The 17,464-nt window shown below is 37.6% G+C and overlaps 1 protein-coding gene across 6 annotated transcripts in view; it reads right to left on the bottom strand.

Annotated features, from left to right (window-relative positions):
- SHC3 (SHC adaptor protein 3) overlaps positions 1 to 17,464 on the bottom strand; it is a 186,868-nt gene that overhangs the window by 32,020 nt on the left and 137,384 nt on the right. For all 6 annotated transcript variants that reach the window (XM_027550374.1, XM_027550372.1, XM_027550373.1 and 3 more), the window contains one exon: positions 16,662 to 16,788. In XM_027550374.1, the coding sequence (XP_027406175.1) occupies positions 16,662 to 16,788 (127 nt within the window). The remainder of the gene's footprint in view (positions 1 to 16,661; positions 16,789 to 17,464) is intronic.

The raw sequence follows: 17,464 nt of genomic DNA, 5'->3' as shown, positions 1-17,464 counted from the left end.
AAAACAGCTTCTTCCATAAGGTCATTTGTCAAAAACAATTAGAGGCAATTATTTAACACTATGACTCCCTGAAACAATAGATAACATTTGGCTAAAGAGTAAGCTAGTCAAAAAGCTTAAAAGAAAAAGCTAGGAAATTATAAATTTTGACATATTTCTAGGAATCTAGGCATCTACATGTATAGAACTATTTTCACATCCGGGTTGTGTGCCTGCTCAGAAAAGATGTAAAAAGGCATTAGTTCTCATCTGCACTGACCTTGAAGTTTTGCACAAGCAGAAAGTCAAAGCTAAAGCAGAGTTGTCAACTGCCTAGCCAAGTGTTGAAGGAGTTCCCCAAGATTCACACAGAGCACCTCAGCAAAAACTGGGGGACTTAGTGGTTTCAGACGTTTAAATCTCTCTTTGATCATTAGCTGTCTAATAAGTGAACTGAGCAGAGTTGTCAGTGGTCATATGTAACAAAATATAGACTTGACCAAGTTGGTTTAGGAAAATCATTAAAACAAACAACCACAACAAACAGCAACAACAGCTACTCCAGTGAACACAGAAGTAATAAGAAAGTAAACAGTCATATTGTTTATATGGAGACCTTATGAGCGATCTAGATAGAGGATAAAACCAGCCTCAACATTACCTTAACGGAGAAGGCAATGGCACCCCACTCCAGTACTCTTGACTGGAAATCTCATGAACGGAGGAGCCTGGTGGGCTGCAGTCCATGGGGTCGCTCAGAGTCGGACACGACTGCTCGACTTCACTTTCACTTTTCACTTTCATGCATTGGAGGAGGAAATGGCAACCCACTCCAGTGTTCTTGCCTGGAGAACCCCAGGGACGGGGGAGCCTGGTGGGCTGCCGTCTCTGGGGTCGCACAGAGTCGGACACGACTGAAGCGACTTAGCAGCAGCAAGGCCTAATCCAGAGCAAGTGAATCCTATTTTCAATTTATGAGAGATGAGGACGCTGCAGAAGAAAAGCTTGAATCTAGCAGAGGTTTGTTCATGAGATTTAAGGAAAGAAGCTATTTCCATAACATCAAAGTGCAAGGCAAAGCAGCAAATGCTCCTGTATTGATAGAAACAATTGTAAGTTACTTGGAGTATCTCACTAAGATAATGGAGGTGGCTACACTAAACAACAGACTTTCAGTGTAAACAAAATAGCTTCATATTGGAAGACACCATCTAGGAATTTCAGAGCTAGAGAAAGTCAATGCCCAGCTTCAAAGCTTCAAAGAACAAACTGACTCTTGCTAGGGGCTAATGCAGTCGGTGACTTTAAGTTGAAGCCAGTACTCATTTACCATTCTGAAAATTTTAGGGCCCTTAGGAATTATGCTAAATCTACTCTGTCTATGCTCTATAAATGGATCAGCAAAGTCTGGACAACAGCATATCTATTTATAGCTTGGTTTACTGAATATTTTAAGCCCAATGTTGAGACCTATTGCTTGGAAAGAAACAATTCCTTTCAAAATATTACTACTCATTGACAATGCACCTGGTCACCCAAGAGTTCTAATTGAGATTGATGTGGTCTTCATGCTTGCTAACACAACATTCATCCTGCAACCCCTGAATCAAGGAGTAATTTCAACTTTCAAGTCTTATAAGAAATACATTTCATAAGCCTATAGCTGCCACAAATAGTGATTCCTCTGATTGACCTGAGCAAAGTCAATTGAAAGCCTTCTAGAAAGGACTGAGCATTCTGCTGCTGCTGCTGCTGCTGCTGCTGCTAAGTCGCTTCAGTCATGCAACCCCATAGACAGCAGCCCACTAGGCTGCTTCAGTCGTGCAACCCCATAGACAGCAGCCCACTAGGCTCCCCCGTCCCTGGGATTCTCCAGGCAAGAACACTGGAGTGGGTTGCCATTTCCTTCTCCAATGCATGAAAGTGAAAAGTGAAAGTGAAGTCACTCAGTCATGTCCGACCCTTAGTGACCCCATGGACTGCAGCCTACCAGGCTCCTCCATCCATGGGATTTTCCAGGCAAGAGTACTGGAGTGGGGTGCCATTGCCTTCTCTGCTAAGCATCCTAGATGCCATCAAAAACACTCATGATTCATGGAAAGAGGTAAAATCTTCATTCAACATTAATAGAAGTTTGGAAGAAGTTAGTTTCAACCCTCGTGGATGACTTTGAGGGGTTTAAGACTTACAGGGAAAGTCTGTGTTTACACAGAACTTTATGAGATATAAATGCCTATATAATAATAGACAATATCAAATCAACAACCTGAATTTCTGCCTTAATAAACCAGAAAATAAGAGTTAAACCCAAAGCAAGCAGAAGGAAAAACAATAAAGATTAAGGTAGAAATAAAAATAGAAAATCAGTAGAGAAAAGCAATGAAACCAAGAGTTGGTTCTTAGAAAGATCAACAGTATTGACAAATCTTTAGCTAGACTGACTAAGAAAGAAGAGAGCAGACTCAAATTACCAAAATTAGGAAGAAAAGAGGAAAAACTGCTACCAGCCATACATGAACTAAAAGGATTATAAGAGAAACTATTAAAAATTATATACCAACAAACTAGATAATCTAGATGAAATGGGAAAATTCCTATGAAGACTCCATCTATCAAAAAATAACTCAAGAAGAAATAGAAAATCTGAAGATAACTGTAACAACGAGACTAAATTAGTAATCAAAATCTTGTATCCCAAGAAAAGCCCAGAATCATACGGCTTCCTGGTGAATTCTATCTAATATCTGAAGGAGAATTAATAGCAATTTTTCATAACTCCTCCAAAAAATAGAAGAGGAGGGAAGTTTTCAAACTAGATTTATGATGACAGAATTATCCAGATGCCAAAACCAAAGACACTGCAGGAAAAAAAAAAACTGCAGACCAATATCTTTTATGAATATGAATGGAAAAATCCTCAACAAAATACTAGCAAGCCAAAAATCCTCCAGCAAAATACAAAAAAATCATGCACCATGACTAAGTGATATTTCTCTGGTAATGCAAGGTTGTTTAAACATTCAAAATCAACTAATGTAATATATCATACCAATAAAATAAAAAAAAAAGCCAAATACTCACATCTAGACACAGAAAAATCATTTGAGAAAATCTGACAGTTTTCCATGATAAAAAACCCTCAAAAATCTTGGAATTAAAAGGCATTTTTCTCAACATGAAAAAGAGAATCTATGAAAAGTCCACAGCTAAGAACATGATTAATGGGAAAATTCTGAATATTTTCCTCCTAAGATCAGGAACATAATAAGTTTGTCCCATCTTTACACCTCTATTCATTGTACTAGAGATTCTAGCCAGGACAATTATATAATAAAAAGAAAGAAAAGGCATTCAGATTAGTAAGTCAAAATAAAACTATATTTTCTTGCACAGGACATGATCTTGTATATAATAAATACTAAGGAATACACATACACACCCAAATTATTAGAGCTAAGTGAATAATAAAAAATAAATGAATTCAGCAAGTTTCCACAATACACAATCAGTGTATAAAGTCAATTGTATTTTTATATATTAACAATAAAAACAAAATTAACAAGAAATTTCACTTATTATAGTATCAAAAAGAATAAAAGATTTATTCTTTTGGTAGTAAAAATTATCAAAACAAGTGTAAGACTCATAACGGGAAATTACAAAACATTGTTGGAAGAAATTAAGGAATTCTAAATAAGTGGAAAGACATCCTGCACTTATGAATTGAAAGATGTAATACTGTTAAGATGGAAGGACTCCCCAAATAGGTCTATAGATTTAAGATAATTTCTATCAAAATCACAATTGTCTTCTTTGGTAAAAATAAACAAGCTATGCCATTCCTTTGAAATTGCAAGAGGCTCAGAATAGTGAACAGGGTCAAACGTTAATAAAGAAGAATGTCTTTGGAAGACACATACTACCTCACTTCAAACTAACTATAAAGCTATACTATTCAAGACTATATGGTATTGGCATAAGGATAGACACATAAATAAATCAATGGAACAGAATTAAGAGTCCATAAATAAACCCATACATTTAGAGTCAATCGATTTCAACAAGGATGCCCAAACAATTTACTATGTAAAAGAACAGTCTTTTCAGCAAATGGTGCTATGATGACTGGATAGTCGTTTGTGAAAGTTGGACCCTTAAGTCACACCATATACAAAAATTAATTCAAATGGATTAAAGATCAAAATGTAAGAGCTAAAACTTAGAAGAAAACATAGATGTAAATCCTCATGATCTTGTATTAGGCAATGGTTTCTTACACATGACACCAAACGCAAAAGCAACCAAAGAGAAAATAAGTAAATTACTTGGACTTCACCAAAGTTAAAAACTATGGTCCTTCAAAGGACATTATTAAGAAAATGCAAGACAACACAAAAAATAAGAGAAAATATTTGCTAATTGTATGTCTGGAAAGAGACTTGTATCCAGAATATATAAAGAATTTCTACAAGTCAACAATAAAAAGACAAATAATGCAATCTTAAAAATGGGCTAAGGACCCTGCCCATCAGAGGTTCAAGACCAGCTCCACCCACAAGAGGGTAGGCACCAGTCCCTTCCACCAGGAAGCCTACACAAGCCCTTAGACAAATCTCATCCAATAGTGGGAAGATGCCAGAAGCAAGAGGAAATACAATACTGAAGCCTGTGGAAAGGAGACCACAAACACAGGAAATTATACAAAATGAGATGACAGAGAAATATGTTGCAAACAAAGGAACAAGATAGAAACCCACAAGAACAACTAACTGAAGAGGAGATAGGCAATCTACCTGAAAAAGAATTCATAGTAATGATAGTAAAGATGATCCAAAAATCTCTGAAAAAGAGTGGAGGTACAGATGAAGAATATATATAAAATGTTCAATAAAGAGCTAGAAGACTTAAAGAACAAATGAACAGAGGTGAATAATACAACAACTGAAATGAATAATAGACTAGACAGAATCAGTAGCAGAATAACTGAGGCAGAAGAACAAGTAAGTGAGCTGGAAGACAGAGTGACGGAAACCACTGTCACAGAACAGAGTAAAGAAAAAAGAATGAAAAGAAATGAAGGTACTCTCAGAGACCTCTGGGACAGTATTAAATGCACCGACATTCACACTATAGGGGTCCCAGATGGAGAACAGAAAGAGAAAGGGCTGGAGAAAATAATTGAAGATATTATAGTCAAAAACTTCCTTAACATGAGAAAGGAAACACTCACTCAAGTCCAGGAAGTGCAGAGAATCCCATACAGGGTGAAACCATGGAGGAACAAACCAAGACACATATTCATCAAACTGACAAAAGTTAAAGACAAAGAAAAAATATGAAAAGTAACAAGGGAAAAGCAACAAGTAATATACAAAGAATTCCCATAACTCTACACCAGAAGGGAGTGGCATGATGTATTTCAAGTGATGAAAGGGAAAAACCAACGACCAAGAATACTCTATCCAGAAAGGATATCATTTAGATTTGGTGGAGGAATCTAAAGCTTTACAGACAAACAAAATCTAAGAAAATTCAGCACCACTAAACCAGCTTTACAACAAATGCTAACAAACTTCTCTAGGTAGAACGAGACCAGCAACCTAAAACATGAGACTTTGTACATACATAGACTGCTAGATCAGAACTGATGACAGCAAACAAAAACTACAATAGACACATATACAAAAAAGAAAAAGCAACTCAAACACAACACTAAAGATGGTCACCAAACCACAAGAGAAGAGAACAAAAGAAGATGTGAAGAGAAAAGAACTACAAAAACAAACCCAAAGCAGTTAAGAAAATGGCTATAGGAACATGCATATCAATAATTACATCAAATGTAAATGGATCAAATGCTTCAACCAAAAGACATAAACTGGCTGAATGGATAAAAAGCAAGACCAATATATGTGCTGTCTACAAGAGACTCACTTCAGACTTAGAAACACATACAGGCTGAAATTGAGGGAATGGAAAAAGACATTCCTTGAAATGGAAATCAAAAGAAAGCTGGAGTAGAAATACTTACATCAGTCAAAATAGACATTAAAATAAAGACTGTTACAAAAGACAAAGGTCATTACATAATGATCAATGGATCAATCCAAGAAGATATAACAATTATAAATGTATATGTACCCAACATAGGGAGCACCTCAATATATAAAGCAAATGCTAACAGACATGAAAGGGGAAATCAACAGTAATACAATAATACTGGGGAACTTTAACACCTGTGTACACCAATGGACAGATCATGCAGAGAGAAAAGTAATAAATAAATACAAGCCTCAAGTGACACGTTAGATCAGATAGACTTAATTGATATCTATAAGAAATTCCATCCAAAAGCAGCAGAATACACTTTCTTCTCAAGTGCACATGGAACATTCTCCAGGATAGATAACATTTTGGACCACAAATCAAGACTTGGTAAATTCAAGAAAATTTGAATCATATTAATCATCTTTTCTGACCACAATGCTATGAGATTAGAAATCAATTACAGTAAAAAAAAAATTTGTTAAAAAGAAACACATGGAAATTAAACAATATGTTACTAAACAATCAACAGATCTCTGAAGAAATCAAAGAGGAAATCAAGAAACATCTAGAGACAAATGGCACCAAAAACATGACAATCCAAAATCTGTGAGACACAGCAAAAGCAGTTCTAAGAGGGACCTTTATAGCAATACAATCTTACCTCAAGAAATGAGAAAAATCTCAAGTAAACAACCTAAATTTACACAACTAGAGAGAGAAGAAAGCAACCAGAGAGAGAAGAACAAACAAAATCTCCACAGTCCTCAAGAAGGAAAGAAGTCATAAAGATCAAAATAGGAATAAATGATACAGAGACAAAGAAAACAATAGCAAAGATCAATGAAACTAAAAGCTGGTTCTTTGAGAAGATAATGTTGATAAACCTTTAGCTAGACTCATCAAGAAAAACAGGGAGAGGACTCGAATCAATAAAATTAGAAATGAAAAAAGGAGAAGTTACAACAGACACCACAGACACACAAAGGCCCATAAGCGACTACTGCAAGCAACTATTTGCCAGTAAAATGGACAATCTGAGAGAAATGGACAAATTCTTAGAAAGGGACAACTTTCAAAGACTGAAACATGTAGAAATAGAGAATATGAACACGTGAATCACTGAAATTGAAACTGTGATTTTAAAACTTCAAACAAACAAAAGTCCAGAGCCAGATGGCTTCACAGATGAATTCTATCAAACATCTAGAAAAGAGTTAAAACCTATCCTTCTCAAACTATTCCAAAAAATTATAGAGGAAGGAATACTCTCAAGGCCACTCTACAAGTGGCCATTCTACAAGGCCACTATCTCCCTGATACCAAACCTCAACAAAGATCCCACACACAAAAAAAGAAATGTACAGGCCAATATCATTGATGAACAAAGACACAAAAATCCTCAACAAAATACTTAGAAACTGAATCCAACAATACATTAAAAGGATCATACACGTGATTAAGTGGTATTTATCCTGGGGATGCAAGGATTCTTCAACATATGTAAATCAATCAATATAATACACCATACTAATGAACTGAAGAATAACAACTATATGATCATCTTAACAGAGGCAGAGAAAGCTTTTGACAAAATTCAACACCATTTATGAGAAAAACTCTCCAGAAAGTAAGCATAAAGATAATATAACATAATAAAGGCCATATATGAAAACCCACAGCAAATATCATTCTCAAGAGTGAAAAATTTGAAAGGATTTCCTCTAAGATCAGGAATAAGACAAGGATGTGCAGTCTTGCCACTTTTATTCAACACAGTTTTGTGAGTCCTAGCCACAGCAATCAGAGGGGAAAAAAAGAGAAATTAAAGAATTCAAACTGGAAAACAAGAAGTAAATTTGTCACTGTTTGCAAATGACATGATACTATACATAGAAAGTCCTAAAGATGTTACCAGAACAGAATTTGGTAAAGTTGCAGGATACAAAATTAATATACAAAAATCTCTTGCATTCCAATACACTAACAACAAAAGATCAGAGAAACTAAGGAAACAACCCCATTTACCACTGCATCAGAAAGAATAAAATACCTAGGAATAAACCTTAAGGAGGCAAAAGACCTATACTCAGAGAACTATAAGGTACTGATGAAAGAAATTAAAGATAATGTAAACAGAAGGAGAAATATACCACATTCTTAGATTGGAAGAATCAACATTGTCAAAATGACTATACTACCCAAAGTAATCAGCAGATTCAATGAAACTTCTATCAAATTACCAATAACATTTTTCACAGAATTACAGCAAGAAAAATTTTACAATTTGTATGGAAACACAAAAGACACTGATGAGCCAAGACAATCTTGAGAAAGGAAAAATAGAGCTGGGGGAATGAGTCTCTCTGACTTCAGACTATACTACCAAGCTACAGCAATCAAAACAATGTGGTGCTGGCACAAAAACAGAAATATAAATCAGTGGAACAGGAAAGAAAGTCCAGAGATAGACTTAGACACCTATGGTCACCTATTCTATGACAAAGGAGGCAAGAATATACAATGAAGAAAAGACAGTGTCCTCAATAAGTGAGCTGGGAAAACTGGACAACTACACATAAAAGGATGAAATTAGAACATGCTCATATACAAATTCAAAATGGATTAAAGACGTACATGAAGGACCAGACACTATAAAATGCTTACAAGAAAACATCAGCAGAACACTTTCTGACATAAATCACAGCAAGATCTTTTTTTGGTTAATCTCCAAGATTAACAAAAATAAAAATAAACAAACAGAACCTAAATAAACTTAAAAGCTTTTGCACAGCAAAAGAAATCATCAACAAAATGAAAAGAAAACCCATAGAATTGGAGAAAAGATTTTCAAACACAGCAACCAACAAGAGATTAATCTAAAATATGTAAACAGCTCATGCAGCTCATTATAAAGAACAAACAACCCAATCAAAAATGGGCGGAAGATCTAAAAAGACATTTCGCCAAGGAAGACATCCAGATGGTCAAAAATCACACAAAAAGATGCTCAATATCACTAATTATTAGAGAAATACAAATCAAAACTACAATGAGGTATTACCTCACACTAGTCAAAATGGCCATCATCAAAAAATCTTCAAACAATAAATGCTGGAGAGGGTGTGCAGAAAAGGGAACTCTCCTCCACTACTGGTGGGAATGTAAATTGGTACAGCCACAATGGAGAACACTATGGATGTTCCTTACAAAACTAAAAATAGAGCTACCATGTGATCCAGCAATCTCACTGATAGGCATAGATCCAGAGAAAAATCATAATTTGAAATAATACATGCACCCCAATGTTCATTGCAGCACTATTTACAATAGCCAGGACATGGGATCAACCTAAATGTCCACTGACAGAAGAATGGATAAATAAGATGTGGCACATATATGCAATGGAATATTACTCAGCACTGAGTAAAGTAAGTCAGACACAGAAAGATAAATATCATATGATGGGATTTGTTAGATTCCCATACATGGGAATCTAACAAATAAATGGTACAAATTAACCTATTTATGAAACAAATTGTCACAGATGCAGAAAACGTTCTTATGGTTACTGGGGGGGAAAAGGAAGGGAGGGATAAACTGTAAGATTGAAACTAACATATGCACACTACTGTATATGAAATAGATAACTAACAAGAACCTACTGTATAGCTCAGGGAACTCTATTCAGTACTCTATAATGACCTATATGGAAAGAAAATCTAAAAAGAAGTGGAGATATATACATATATATATATATGTTTTATATATATGTATATATATAACTGACTCACATTGTTGTATAGCAGAAAGTAACATGGCACTGTAAATCAACTATAATTTTTAAAATAGTCTATGGATTTGAGCAGACATCTCTCCAAATAAGATATACAAATAGCCAATAAGCACATGGAAAGATGCTTGACATCAATAGTCATCAAGAAAATGCAAATCAAAATCACAGAAACCACTTTGTACTCACTAGGATAGCTAAAATCAAAATGATGGACAATAACAAATATCAGTGCAACTGAAACTCATACATTCTGGTGAAAATATAAAATGGTACAACCCCTTTGGAAATCAGTTTGGCAGTTTCTAAAACTTTAGCACAGAGTTACCATATGACTAGGCAATTCTATTCCTAGTTATATACCCAAGAGTATTGAAACATCTGTTCACAAGAATTTGTACACATGTTCACAGCAGCACAATTCATGAGAACTAAAAGGTAAAAACAACCCTAATATCCATAAACCAAGGAATGAATAAACAAAAGGTAACAAATGTATGCAAAAGAATATTATTCAAACCTAAAAATGCCATACTCATACATGCTACAACATAGCTTAACCTTGAAAACAATCCAATAAGTGAAAGAACTCAAGCATATATTGTATGATTCCATTCATATAAAATATCCAGAACTAGCAAATCAATGAAGACAGAAAGTAGAGCAATGATTGTCTGGGGAGAGAAGATTGCATGTTGGGGAATTAACTGCTAATAAATAAGTATGGAGTTTCTTGCTGGGGTGATGAAAATGTTCTGGAATTATTTAGGAACAATAATTATGCAGTCTCTGACAGTACTAAATACTACAGAACTATATATTCCAAAAGGAATGAATTTTCATCATAAATTATATATCAAAACTTTTTTTTAATAATAAAAAGAGATTTGACTACATTTGAATTCTTTTTCATTGTCTTCTCTGGTTTTCTGTTGAAAATGACCCTGGATTTTGGCAAGAAAAATCAGAGGAAAAATCTTCTAAGGAAAATCAGACCATACCAAAAATTCCATTCATTTAAAAGTACTATTTTTGATTTCCAGTTGGAGATGGGTGATGATTCCAGATACAGAGTCTGTCTCCCAATAATTAATACGATGAGCAAAAAATAATTCATGAATAATAAGTAAAGTCATCCAACCACCAGCAGCAAGAGAAGAGAGAGGAAGCCATGTGCACCAACCTGAAACTTTGAGATGCTGGGGCAGCGTACTGGGCCCTAACACCACCACACTCACTCCACACTCATCTGTCCCCAACTCTACTCTAAGGAATGTGGACAAAGAAGCTGATTATACCAAATTCTCACACTTGCAGCTCATTCCCAATTTGAAGAGAGATGGCCTGAGCAAGCAAGAAGTAAACCCAAGGAGAACTGCTCACAAACAGAACCTCCTGTCTTGCTGGCCTCTGGGAAATCTAGAAGGAAAATGGGCCAGTGACGTCTGCAGTCCAAGGTCTCTGGAAAAGGGTGGGGAGGGGGCAAAGAGTGTGGCAGCTGGAGGCAAGATGTGCTCTCTCATGGCCCCAGCAGGGCCAGAAGGTGGCACGTTCCCACCTGATGGGTCTCAGACCGGCTCAGTGGACACAAGCAGCTTGTCAGACCAGATGAGAATGATGCCAAGGAACACAGGACCCCTGGTTGATGCTCTGCTTTAGAAATTTTATACCATTACTTGCATATTGGATTCAAAGTTTTCTCAATAGATAAGATCTCTCTACTTCATTTTCTTTCCCCAAAACTTCTTCAAATTTTATTATATAGAAACATGTAAGGACTTCATACCTTAAGTATATGCCCAGAGAAGCATGTAGTTCAATTAACTCTCCCCACTCATTTTTGTACATACTCATTTAATAGTATTTATTTGACTTTTATGTAACATTTCGAAAGTACAGAAAAGCTAAATTAATATAAAAGACACCTACACATCCACCACTGAGATTAAACAAGTGTGAACATTTTGCTATATTTGATTCCTTTCTTTTCAAAGAAATAAAATTTGTCAGACTCACATTGGATGAATAAGTATGTGATATTAACAGTAAAATGTTAATAGTAGAATCTAGGTGGTTGGTTGTACAGGTGTTCACTGCAAAATTCTTCTTACATACTGGAATACTGTTCTTATAAAATGTTAGGGAAGAGATACACTTAACAAAGCCAGTTATAGCCCACCCTAAGCCCCTGTCAGTTTCCCAGGTGGCTTAGTAGTAAATAATCTGCCTGTCAATATAGGATACATAGGTGACGTGAGTTCAGTCCCTGAGTAGGGAAGACCCCCTGAAGAAGGAAATGGCAACCCACTTCAGTCTTCTGGCCTGGAGAATCCCATGGACAGAGGAGCCTGGTGGTTTACAGTCTATGGAGTCACAAAGAGTGGGACACGACTTAGCATGCATGCACCTAGCTCCTGTGTACAAAAATTTGGGCTTCCCAGGTGACACAGTGGTAAATAATCTGCTTGCCAATGCAGGAGATGCAAGAGACATGGGTTCAATCCGTGGGTCAGAAAGATCATCTAGAGTAGGAAATGGCAAATCACTCCAGTATTCTTCCCTGGGAAACTCCATGGACAGAGGAGCCTGGTGGGCTACAGCCCATGGGGTTGCAAAGAGTTGGACATGACTGAACATGCATGCATACATGTCCCTGTCATCCTCAAATGTCCTAGAGTTGGTATGTAATATTCTTGCATGTTTTTATACTCTTTATACACATGCATTTATCCATAAGCTACATATACAGTCATTTATGTGTTTTTAAAATTTTCATAAATGGTTCCTATCCTTTTTTACTTCATTTAAAATGTTGAGATTCATTTTTATAATACACATATACTGATGAATTCTGTTTAATGACTATATTCCATTATAATATAAAATTTAGAACTTTGTTCACCCACTGTCCTGCCAAGGGCTATAGGGTCCCCACTACTTTCTAACTCCTTTCCAAACGGCTTATATGAGTTTGCAGAAGTCCTTGTCAACCAGGAAAATTGGGCTTTCATAGGCACCCCCAGAATGAATACCTTAAAAGAAATTTTCCAGTGGATGAAAAAAAATTAAAAATCTCTTTCAAGAAAGATGAAGACTTCAGAGAGATAATGAAGACAGAGGAGTATAATGCCTTTACAACTAAGTCTGGAATATGGCCATAGAAGTTGGAGGAAAAGTAAATTCAGGAGAAATTAACCTTTATTGACAGTTAACACACCATTGTAATAAGCTTTCAGTAGAAGTGACTGAATGACCAATATGCCTCATTACTTTCTTTTTAGTGCTGCATGGAATATTCTTATCTCCTAAGGAAACTCAAGAGTAGACACTGAACATTTTTTATAAAAACTAAACATCTCACAATTCCTGTTTACATTTACTATTTCATTTAATGTTTAAATGAAACATTTAACCTCAGATCTAGACCTTCTAGAACACACCAAAAAAAGAGTTTATTTTCCTCATAGGGGACTGGAACGCAAAAGTAGGAAGTCAAGAGATACCTGGAGTAACAGGCAAGTTTGGTCTTGGAGTACAAAATGAAGCAGGGAAAAGGCTAAGAAAGTTTTGCCAAGACAGCATACTGGTCATAGCAAACACCTTCTTCCAACAACACAAGGGACAACGCTACACATGGACATCACCAGGTGTTCAAAACCGAAATCAGATTGCTTATAGTCTTTGCAGACAAAGATGGAGAAGCTCTATACAGTCAGCAAAAACAAAACCAGGAGCTGACTGTGGCTCAGATCATGAACTCCTTATTGCCAAATGCAGACTTAAATTGAAAAAAGTAGGGAAAAAACACTAGACCATTCAGGTATGACCTAAATTAAATAAATCCCTTACAATTATACAGTGAAAGTGACAAATAGATTCAAGGGATTAGATCTGATAGATAGAGTGCCTGAAGAACTATGGACAGAGGTTTGTAACATTGTACTGGAGGCAGTGATCAAAACCATCCCCAAGAAGAAGAAATGCAAAAAGGCAAAATGGTTATCTGAGGAGGCCTTACAAATAGCTGAGGAAAGAAGAGAAGTGAAAGGCAAAGGAGAAAAGGAAAGATATATCCATCTGAATGCAGAGTTCCAAAGAACAGCAAGGAGAACTAAGAAAGCCTTCCTCAGCGATCAATGCAAAGAAATAGAGGAAAACAACAGAATGGGAAAGACTAGAGATCTCTTCAAGAAAATCAGAGATACCAAGGGAACATTTCATGCAAAGATGGGCTCAATAAAGGACAGAAATGTATAGACCTAACAGAAGAAGAAGATATTAAGAAGAGGTGGCAAGAATACACAGAAGAACTATACAAAAAATATCTTCATGACTCAGATAACTATGATGGTGTGATCACTCACCTAGAACCAGACATCCTGGAGTGAGAAGTCAAGTGAGCCTTAGGAAGCATCAGTATGAACAAAACTAGTGGAGGTGATGGAATTCCAGCTGAGCTATTTCAAATCCTAAAAGATGATGCTGTAAAAGTGATGCACTCAATATGCCAACAAATTTGGAAAACTCAGCAGTGGCCACAGGACTGGAAAAGGTCAGTTTCCATTCCAGTCCCAAAGAAAGGCAATGCCAAAGAATGCTCAAACTACCACACAATTGCACTCATCTCACAGGCTAGCAAAGTAATACTCAAAATTCTCCAAGCTAGGCTTTAACAGCATGTGAACTGAGAACCTCCAGATGTTCAAGGTGGATTTAGAAAAGGCAGAGGAACCAGAGATCAAATTGCTAACATCCACTGGATCATCAAAAAAGCAAGAGAGTTCCAGAAAAACATCTACTTTTATTTCATTGACTATGCTAAAGCCTTTCACTGTGTGAATCATTACAAACTGTGGAAAGTTCTTAAAGAGATGGGAATACCAGATGACCTTACCTGCCTCCTGAGAAATCTGTATGCAGGTCAGGAAGCAACAGTTAGAACTGGACATGGAACAACAGACTGATTCCAAATTGGGTAAGGAGTACATCAAAGCTGTATATTGTCACCTGGCTAATTTATCTTATATGCAGAGTACATAATGCAAAATGCCAGGCTGGATGAAGCACAAGCTGGAATCAAGATTGCCGGGAGAAATATCAATAACCTCAGATATGCAGATGACACCACCCTTATGGCAGAAAATGAAGAGAAACTAAAGAGCCTCTTGATGAAGGTGAAAGAAGACAGTGAAAAAGCTGCCTTAAAACTCAACATTCAAAAAACTAAGATCATGGCATCCAGTCCCATCACTTCATGGCAAATATATAGGGAAACAGTGGAAACAATGACAGACTTCAATTTCTTGGGCTCCAAAATCACTGCAGATGGTGACTGCAGCCATGAAATTAAAAGACATTTGCTCCTTGGAAGAAAAGCTATGACCAACCCAGACAGCATATTAAAAAGCAGAGATATTACTTTGCCAACAAAGTTTCATACAGTCAAAGCTATGTTTTTTCCAGTAGTCATATATGGATGTGACAGTTGGACTATGAAGAAAGCTGAGCACCAAAGAATTGATGCTTTTAAACTGTGGTGTTGGAGAAGACTCTTGAGAGCGCCTTGGACTGCAAGGAGATCCAACCAGTCCATCCTAAAGGAAATCAGTCCTGAATATTCATTGGAAAGACTGATGCTGAAGCTGAAACTCCAATACTTTGACCACCTGATGGGAAGAACTGACTCATTGGAAAACACCATGATGCTGGGAAAGATTGAAGGTAGGAGAAGAACAGGATGACAGAGGATGAGATGGTTGGATGGCATCACCAACTCGATGGACCTGAGTTTGAGCAAGCTCCAGGAGTTGGTGATGGACGGGGAAGCTTAGCATGCTGCAGTCCATAGGGTCACAAAGGGTCAGACATGACTGAGCAACTGAGCTGAACTGAACTGAACTTAATGTTTAAAATATTGCAAGCTTCTATTATTCCTATTTTACAGAGAAAACTTATTGTTCAGTCAGTAAGTTGTGTCCAACTCTTTGTGATGCCCAGGCACTGCAGCCCACCATGCTTCCCTGCCCTTCACTGTCTCCTGGAGTTAGCTCAAACTCATTTCCATTGAGTTGGTGATGCCACCCACCATCTCATCCTCTGTCACCCACTTTTTCTCCCCTTGCTCTCAATCTTTCCCAGCTTCGGGGTCTTTTCCAATGAGTCAGCTCATAACATCAAATGACCAAAGGATTGGAGCTCCAGCTTCAGCGTCAATCCTTCCAATGAATTTTCATGGTTGATTTCCTTTAGTATTGACTGGTTTGATCTCCTTGCAGTCCTAGGGACTCTCAAGAGTCTTCTCCCTACAGAAAGAAAACTGCTGAGACAAAGATCAGGACCCTACAGCCATTGCGCCTGAAAGCTACAAAGTCCAATGAAGCAGAACCATGCTGGCCATCCCAAGCACAGTGCCTCATGACAGAAGCCTCCGAACCAGGACTCTGTCTAACCCTGATGACGAGGACAGCAGCACAGGTAGAACCCGGGGTGACACCGACCCAAGAAGACAACATATGGAGACATCACATGCTTGCAGAGAAAACAGAATAAAAACATATTACACTGTTTTTTTGGTAACCTTAGCTACTGTCACTATAGTTTCAAGAAAATGTTTTTCTAAACATTGGGAGCATCACCCATATGTCAGCTTCCATCTGTCGGTTTTTTGAGCCCCAGCCCAGCACCGGCCAGGTGTCTCCAGGCCCAGGAAGCCCTGTGATTAACTGTCTGTTCAGAGCACTCCTCAGGGAGCTGTTTTGTGGTTTTTCTCCTTTTAAGTCATTTTAAGAGGAAGGGTCAGAAAATGCAGAGAGGCCACTGCAAATGGTGTCACAGCACTACTCACCGGTCATGAAGAGCCGCGATCTTGGAAGGACACTGCAAATACTGCTTAAACCGGAGCTCAAAGGCTTGTCCGATGGAGCCGATGACATCCTGGGCCAGCCCATCACAACACTCCAGAATGTGACAAGCTGTGGGAGCAAGGGACACAGGCCCATTAGAGGCAGACACTGGAGCTACCCAGGCTCCTTCTTCCTGAGGGTAAAACCCCCCAGCCTAGGGAAGAAGAGGGGGCCAAGGAGGTGGCTTTCATAACATGTCCTGGCAGCTCTGTCTGCAGTTTAATCCCAGGAGCCCCCAGACACACAGCTTCACCACAGGGATCCATTTCTTAATAGCTTGCTGCTGCTGCTAAGTCACTTCAGTCGTGTCGAACTCTCTGCGACCCCATAGACGGCAGCCCATCAGGCTCCTCCGTCCCTGGGATTCTCCAGGCAAGAACACTGGAGCGGGTTGCCATTTCCTTCTCCAATGCATGAAAGTGAAAAGTGAAAGTGAAGTCGCTCAGTTGTGTCCGACTCTTAGCGACCCCATGGACTGCAGCCTACCAGGCTCCTCCGTCCATGGGATTTTCCAGGCAAGAGTACTGGAGTGGGGTGCCATTGCCTTCTCCATCTTAATAGCTTATTCTCCTGCAAAAGTAAAGGTTCTATTTGTAAGTCCATTTTAAGTTTTTAAAATTGATGGCTTTTCAATTGCTTGAGAGTCTATAAAATATCAACTTTGAACTCAATTGGGAAATAGAATTTGGAGGGAAATCTTAACATGACAAAGGGATCCCTCTAAGACCCCATGAGCCTTAAAAAT

This window comes from Bos indicus x Bos taurus, chromosome 8 (genome assembly GCF_003369695.1).
Source record: "Bos indicus x Bos taurus breed Angus x Brahman F1 hybrid chromosome 8, Bos_hybrid_MaternalHap_v2.0, whole genome shotgun sequence".
Taxonomy (NCBI): Eukaryota; Metazoa; Chordata; class Mammalia; order Artiodactyla; family Bovidae; genus Bos; species Bos indicus x Bos taurus.
The sequence above is the reverse complement of the archived record's forward strand: the minus strand, read 5'-3'. Positions and strand labels throughout refer to the sequence as shown.